The following is an 8,211-nucleotide window of genomic DNA, read 5'->3' as shown; positions in this document are numbered from 1 at the left end:
AAACAAAGCCTAATAACTCTTCAAACTCATATATCTATACCATGGATAAAAATATGACCCTCTTTAAAATATTTTCTATCGAAAATCCCCTTCTAAAACTTTCATAGTCCCTAGTAAGCTAAAAAGCCCCCCAATTGTTGATGATGTTGTTTCAATTCCCAACGATTCATTTCCTATTATTTTGTGTTGCATTTTCATTATCCCTAACTATTCTTCCAACTCACCTTCTATGTCTCCCCCTTCTTCATGTAAGAGAAGACCGATGCCCATCTCTTGTTTGTAAAGTTATATAGAATTAATTGTAAAAAAAAAAATAATAATAATAACTTTTTCCTTTTCTTTTTGTTTATTTAATTGTTTTTATATGGTTATATTGGATATATTTAAAACTTAAATGGATTATTGAGTTATAAGGTTATTTTTGCTCATGGCAATTTATTCGTTATCATGACATTATCTTTATTAGTTAGTCGTTCATGTATAGCAATCATTAATAAAGGGATTTAACACTCAAAGGGTTGTACAACTACTACATCATAAATGAGGGAGTAAGCGGTTGTTTGTGTGAGTGTTTGATATGTTGTCTAGAATGTCTAGAGTGCTTCTCCTACTTATTCATGTCAATCTCTTTTTTATTCACCAACAATTTTCTTCAATAAGTTGCAAAAGGTCTTGTTAAATGTTTCTCTAAGACCATTGGCTAGTACATTATACATTAGTGAATTATTTTGTTTGGAATCAAATCTCTCATGGAGGCTATTCATCAATTTTTTGTAAAAGAGTTGATCAAATCAAATTGTGCAATTTTAGCTTGCGGTTCTCCAAGCATATGGTGCAATTTTAGCTTTTAAAAAACATCCGATGAGTCGGGTGTCAAACACTAGGGAAGTGATCTTTGTGATGGACTGCAATATTTGTGATGAAAGAGAAAGAAAAAGAAAAAGAAAAGTGTGTGTGTGTGTGATGATTGTAAGTAACAAAAAATGCAAAAAAAAAAAAGAAAAAGAAAGAATGTATGCATGTGATGACAGTAAGTGTTGGAAAAACAAAAAAAAAAAAACAAAAACAAAGAAAGGGAATAAGGAATTAAGTGCACGAATGTAACATGCGAAGAAGTAAAAAAACTTACTACAATAATAAAAATAATAATAATTGAAGAAGGCATAGGATGGTAGTAGTTGTACAAACTTTTTGGATAGATAATATAATTTTATAATAATAATAATAGTAGGAAGAGATATTTATTTAAATAAAAGGAATAGGTTTTTTTTTGAGAGATTTAGTTTAAATAAATAAGAAAAAATGAAAGAATTTTAGAAACAAGTTCTATGAACAAGAGTTTTACATAAATTAGGAATTTAGAAAACTAATTAATTAAATTAAAATTAATTGATAATAATAAGGAAATATAAAAAATGATAATGTTAACACAAAATATTATTATGAACACCAAAATTTATAACCTTAAATAAATAGTCAGTAGTAATAGTAGCTTTTGAATTATGATACATTAGGTGAGGAGTATGTTCTTCAAGATTTAAAATTTTCAAGATTTTGAGTGATTTTTTTGAGGTATGAAAAATTAATATATTTGTTGTAAAAGAAAATATTTCTTGTTTTATGTTGCTTTGAAATCATATAAAATGTTATTTTTGTTTCGCTACATAGATCAAATACATTTTTGCATGAAAAATATGTTAGATCATCTTGATTGTTTAAAATAGAAAAATATGCAAATATGTTTTCTGTACGTTCTAATATAATAGAATAAAATTGTTTGACGCTAATTTGCTTGACCCTAGTCAACAAGGGATTTCTTGTTGACCTTTACACTCCTTTGGTAGGAAATGTGATTGCAATGAATCCCAACCTCTAAGGGTTTTGTTAGAGGTTACTAGTACTAATAGACATTGATTCTATTCACCTTAAAAAGAAATAAATTTAAGAATAGTCAATCATTTCTAAAATCCTATTTAATCAAGCACCATTCATTATTCAATAGCCCAAGTAAAAATATTTTAAAACAATTTTATTTGATTTGATATAAAATTGCTATTGACATAAATAATTTTAATTGAAAATATTGCATGTTCTAACATGTTCGAACTTCCAAGATTTTTATAAAAATTATTGTTAAATTATATGTCCTCATTTGTACTCATATCTAAAAATAAAAAAATAAAAAAAAAAATATTTTGTCCACCTTAAAAAGAAATAAATTTGAAGCTAATTACCCATTTATAAAGTTACACCTAATTGGACACCATTTATTATTTGATAACTATAGTAAAAATATTTTAAAATAATTTTATTTTAATTTGATATGAAATTGTTAATAGTCCATGTTTTAATATATTCAAACTTCAAGGGTTTTTATGAAAATTATTGTTAAATTATATCTCCTTGTTATATTTTTAAAAAATTTATCCATGAAACTACATCAATATTCTTTCTTGGGTTTCAAGTTCATTCCTTTTTGTTGAATATTTTTCAGTGCTTTTAAGTTCAGGTGATGGTTAAGATGAAAATCACTTTTAATAAAATTTTGATTTAGATTGTGTGATTATGACATATGGTTTGGATGTTAGAAAATGTTGACATAAGAAAATGTTATTATGACAAATAGCCTTGACAAATGTTTCTCACCTTGAATTTTCACTTCTCTAAACAAAAAAATTGATGGCAGACTTAAAAAAGAAAAAGGAAAAAAGAAAAAAGAAAAAATAGACAATGATTTTCTTGAGCCTGTAGATATTATTAAGGAAATTTATCTACATGGAGTTATTTTCACCATACATAGCGCAAGTAACAATTAATAAATGATGATATCATTTCCCTCTTTCTCATTGCCCTCCAAATGTTTGGTGTCATTGTACATTCTAGCTTTTGGTCCTTGACTTGAACCCTCAGGCTTTTGGTCCTTCCAGTTTTCGCAAAGAGTGTATCGGTGAACTCTTGCATCCAGTAAACAAGGACCAACTGCAGCTACCGTCCACCAGCACTGCTTGTTACATCGGCCCACATCCCTCCTCTCCACGTATATGTCAAACCAATGGGATTCATCTCCCCACCAGAACCTACAGAAGTATAACGTAGTAGCCCAAAAGTTTGGTCGGAAACTGAATTCAAAGAATTGATGAGGGGCAAGGACATGAACCCCAAGGTCATCATCTTTGGATTTACAGTGGAGGTTAAGATCTGAGCCATTGCCCAAGTCATTGATGATCCTTAGATGCACTTTCTTTTCTACAATATCACCATCACACCAACGAACAAGAAACACAAGCAGCACAAATGAAAACAAACATCTACTGAATGGAAACATGGTTGTAATCCTCTTCCCAGGAGTGAATTGATGCTTATTTTCTTTCATTTATATATACAAGGCTTTGTGGTTATCATGCTTTCTGACAACCAACATCTTACAAGGCTATAAGCAAAAACATATTCTTAGAAGGAAATACTATCAAAGCAGATTTTTAAGTTAATTAATATTTTGCCATGCCAAACTAAAGTCGTCTAATTTAGAGGTTTGGTAAGTAGGATATATCTGGAGCAATAAAAAGCTTGATGATAAATTTTTCATTATAAACTTGCCAATATAATGAAGCCTCCAAATTACATTTAATGTATTAATTAGGTGGATCATTTCCCATGTTATGTAATTTAAATAGAAACTAATTGAAGGACTCCTTCATTTGGTGAGGAAATAATATCAAAGCAGATTTTTAAGTGAATTAATAATTTAGTGGTTTATTGAGTTGAATATATCTGGAGCAATAAAAAAAAAAAAAAGGCTTGCTAGTAAATTTGTATTGATGAACTTGCCAATATAATGAAGACTCCAAATTGCATTTAATATGTTAATTGGATCCTTTATCATGTTATATATATATAGAGAGAGAGTTGTTCTTCTAAAGTAATAAATAAATAAATTATTTTAAATCTTTTATAATAAGAATTAAAATATTCAACATAAATGGGAAAAGTCGAATAATAAAAGAACCCCTAAATTTATTTTTTAAAAATAATTATTATAATATTAAGATAATGAAATTCTGTGGATTCATTATAGTTGTTACAAAATGTGGGAAATATCCCACCATCTAAAGTGACATTTCCAACCATTAGAATATTGGGGTATTTTTTGTAATAATGCTAAGATTTCATAACAGAATTTATTATTCTCCTTTTCCTTTTTTTTAGCTCTTTTGGTTGGCTGGAAGGTTCTTATAACATATTGTTTCCAATCACTATAAAATGTTTTTATCCTTTCCATTTGCAAATTAATAAAACAAAACCTTTTCTGCAGAACCTGATGAAATTTTCAACGACATAGGATCACATGTAGATATTAAAGCATGCATTAAATGACAACAAATGAAATGCTTAATTTGATTAATGCCATAGAAAGTCATTTTCGTACTCCACTGGTGTCCAAGAATATGCTTAGTCTGTGATGGTATGAAAATTCAGGTTCAATGAGATCTTCCCTTTCTACACCTAAGATTCAGTCTGTGTGTGCTCTTAAGACGAGTGTGCAGTGCGTGCCCTTTTTTTAGCCCAAGAAGAAGTATATATATATATATATATATATATATATATATCATACATTACACACATTATTTGGACCACTTGACTTAATGGGCCAGTCAAGTGAATTAGGGTGAGCCCATAAAAAATCAAGTAACAATATGTGTCCAGCCCCATTATGGACCACAATGCAAAAATAAAATAACATTGATTTATGGCATTATCACATTGATTATGTAAGTCCACACATAAAAAATTCCAACAATTCTCACACTTGGACTACATAATCAAACATCACAACATATACATAATCATAAATCAATGTCCTATAGAATCTCATCAAAACAAATAATCAAAAGCAATCATACATGCCTCATTGCTTGATTCATAGGGAAATATACAATAATAGCAATCCTTCCAACAATAGCATAATATTGCAATACCAAAAGTGGCTCCCACTAACTTAATGCAACCTAGGCTCCCAACAACCCCATTTGAGATACATGTTCATGAAACACAATTGTGGGGTAAGCCTTTTGTTAGTGGATCCGCCAACATACCTTTTGTTGACATGTGCTCAATATCAATAAGAGACTCTGCCACTTTCTCCTTAACAAAATATAACTTTACATCAATATGTTTGGAGCGAGAAGTACTCCTAATGTTCTTAGAGAAAGCAACAGTTGCGGAATTATCACAAAATAATTTCAAAGGTCAAGAAATGAAGTCAACAACTCCCAAAGTTGAAATAAAATTCTGCATCCATATAGCATGACAACAAGCCTCATAACATGCCACATACTCTGCCTCCATAGTTGAGGATGTTGTAAGTGTCTGCTTGACACTTTTCCAAGATACAGCTCCTCCTGCCATCACAAAAATATAGCCTGTAGTGGATTTCTTATCATCTATGTAGCTAGCAAAATCAGCATCACAAAACCCAACTACATTAAGTATGTTGGTGTGCTAATATGTCAACATTAAATCCTTAGTTCCTTGCAAATACCTAAGGACCTTCTTAGCAGCTTTCCAATGTTGACTCCCATAATTGCTCAAGTACTTTCCCAACATGCCCACAACAAAAGCAATATCAGGACGTGTACATACTTGAACATACATAAGGCTGCCAACCAAAGATGAATAAGGAATGGTTCTCATTTCCTTTCTCTCATCATCATTTTGAGGACATTGGACCTTTGAAAACTTATCACCCTTCACAATTGGCGCTTTAGCAGAACTACAGTTGTGCATATTGAACCTCTTCAATATCTTCTCAATATAGGTTCTTTGAGACAATTTAATCACCTCATTAGCCTTATCACGAAGAATATTTATGCCCAAAACATAAGAAGTCTCACCAAGATCTTTCATGTCAAAATAGGTTGACAACATATGCTTTGTCTCAATCAACAAGTTAGAATCATTTAATGCGAGTAGTATATCATCAACATATAAAACAAGAAATATGTAACTACTCCCACTGACCCTCAAATATATGCGTCTATTAATTGTATTCTCTTTAAAACCATTTTGAGTGATAATCCTATCAAACTTCAGATACCACTACCTCGAAGCCTATTTAAGACCATAAATTGACTTATTGAGCTTGCAAACTAAATTTTTCTTTCCAACTTAAAAAAAACCAGTAGGTTGCTCCACATACACGTCCTCATCCAGATCACCATTCAAGAAAGCTATCTTGACATCCATCTGATGTAGCTCCAAATCAAAATGAGCTATTATGGCCATAATCACTCTAAAAGAGTCCTTGGTAAACACAAGTGAGAAGGTTTCTTTAAAATCAATTCCTTCTCTTTGACTATAACCTTTAACCACAAGTCTACTTTTATATCTCTCTATTTGCCCGCTAGAATCACGTTTAGTCTTAAGGACCCACTTGCATCCAACTGGTTTACAACCATGTGGCAATTCGACCAAATTCCATCCATGGCTTCTTTCCAAGAAGTGAATTGAGGATAATGAATTGCTTCTTGATAAGTGACTGGATCAAAAGCATCATAACCATCATACTCATGCTCCTGCAAATAAATCATGTAATCATCTGAAATAGCCGGCCTACGAACCCTCTGTGATCTTCTCAAAGGAATCCCATCAACAACAGTACCATCAACAAAAATGTCAGGTTCCACTTGATCATCATGCTCTCCTTAATTAGTGGTCGGTTGTTGGATAATACGAACATTCACATCTGGAACATGAGATGTAAGAAAAGTAATTATAACATGTTTTTCTCCAAAAGATATCTCACAAGGCACAAAATTGGGATCAACATTAACTTCATATTCAAAGTATACAACTCTGTCTGACTCAATGATCCTGGTGGTATGAGATGAACAATAAAATCTAGAACCCCTTGATCCAATGCAATAACCAATGAAGAAACCACTAATGGTTTTAGGATCAAGTTTCTTTGACTGTGGGTTATATGACCTAACTTCAGCCTTATATCCCCAAACATTAAAATGGTGAAGGCTTGGTTTCTTCCCTGACCATAGCTCATAAGGTGTCTTAGGCATAGACTTACTAGGCACTTGATTCAAAATATATGTCGTAGTCCTTAAGGCTTCACCCCACATAAATTCTGGTAAGGAGGGATTAGACAACATGCACCTTACCATATCCAACAATGTGCAATTCCTCCTTTCTACAACCCCATTCTATTGAGAAGTGCCTGACATTGTATATCTAGCATCAATGTCACATTCCAACAGAAACTTAGCGAATGGTCCAGGATTCTGTCCAATCTCATCATATTTCTCATAATTCTCACCACCTCTATCAGACTTCACAGCTTTAATGGGCTTTCCCAACTGCAATTCCACCTTAGCCTTAAAGGCCTTAAACACATTTAAGGAGTCAGATTTCTCATGGATTAGTTCAACATAACCATATCTAGAGAAATCATCAATAAAAGTGATGAAATATTTATAACCCCCTAAAGCGGTTGGTGTCAAAGGACCACATGTATCTGTGTGGATCAAGTCTAAAGTACTTCCACACCTATCAATCTTCTCTTTTCTGGTCTTAGCTGTCATCTTCCCCTTTAAGCAAACAACACAAATCTCAAAGTCTGAGAAATCAAGATTAGAAAGCACACCATCTCTAACCAATCTCTCTAGTCTTTGCCTAGAAATATGACCTAGGCATTTATGCCATAACATAGAAGAACTCAAATTCATTCTAGCATGTTTGCAACCAACAACAAAATTAATAGAAGATAAATCACATAAAGGACCATGATGCAAACTGAGACTATAAAGATTGCCAAACAAAACACCATTGCCAATTAGAACTAAGTAGCTAAATACATCAACTTTTCCTCCTCCAAAATGGAAAGTGTAACCTTGTCTATCTAAAATAGATACATAGATTAGATTCCTCCTAAGTGAGGGTATGTAAGCAACATTGTGTAACAACAGAAAACTTTATGTGGTCAATCTTAGCTTTATCATGCCAAAAAATTCTACTTTCACTTTGCTTCCATCACCCATATACACACATTCTTCATGCTTTGACGACCTCCTTTTGTTTGTCATCTCCTGCAAAGAATTAGTGACATGAATAGTGGAACCAGTATCTAACCACCAAGAATTGGCATGAACATCAACAATATTAGTCTCAATCATGTTTGCATTCAAATTAACCACAACCACAATT

The 8,211-nt window shown here is 31.9% G+C and overlaps 1 protein-coding gene across 1 annotated transcript; it reads right to left on the bottom strand.

The window, feature by feature from the left end:
* Positions 1 to 2,812: 2,812 nt before the first annotated feature.
* On the bottom strand, positions 2,813 to 6,282 carry LOC117908194 (S-protein homolog 20-like). Its single transcript, XM_034821842.1, has 2 exons — positions 6,177 to 6,282; positions 2,813 to 3,246 (listed from the first exon to the last, which is right to left on the bottom strand). Exons 1-2 carry the CDS (start codon positions 6,280 to 6,282, stop codon positions 2,813 to 2,815), a joined length of 540 nt encoding a protein of 179 aa, XP_034677733.1.
* Positions 6,283 to 8,211: the final 1,929 nt, after the last annotated feature.

The sequence above is a fragment of the Vitis riparia genome, chromosome 19 (assembly GCF_004353265.1).
Source record: "Vitis riparia cultivar Riparia Gloire de Montpellier isolate 1030 chromosome 19, EGFV_Vit.rip_1.0, whole genome shotgun sequence".
Classification (NCBI taxonomy): domain Eukaryota; kingdom Viridiplantae; phylum Streptophyta; class Magnoliopsida; order Vitales; family Vitaceae; genus Vitis; species Vitis riparia.
Note: the sequence above shows the minus strand (reverse complement) of the source record. Positions and strands in the feature narration are given on the sequence as shown.

Bases quoted from the DNA above. Each gene is read 5' to 3' on its own strand.
- LOC117908194 (XM_034821842.1), bottom strand. From the start codon at position 6,282: ATGGCCATAATAGCTCATTTTGATTTGGAGCTACATCAGATGGATGTC. The intron at 3,247-6,176 runs GTTTTTTTTAAG...GTGATATTGTAG, and splicing joins GTATGTGGAGCAACCTACTG to AAAAGAAAGTGCATCTAAGG.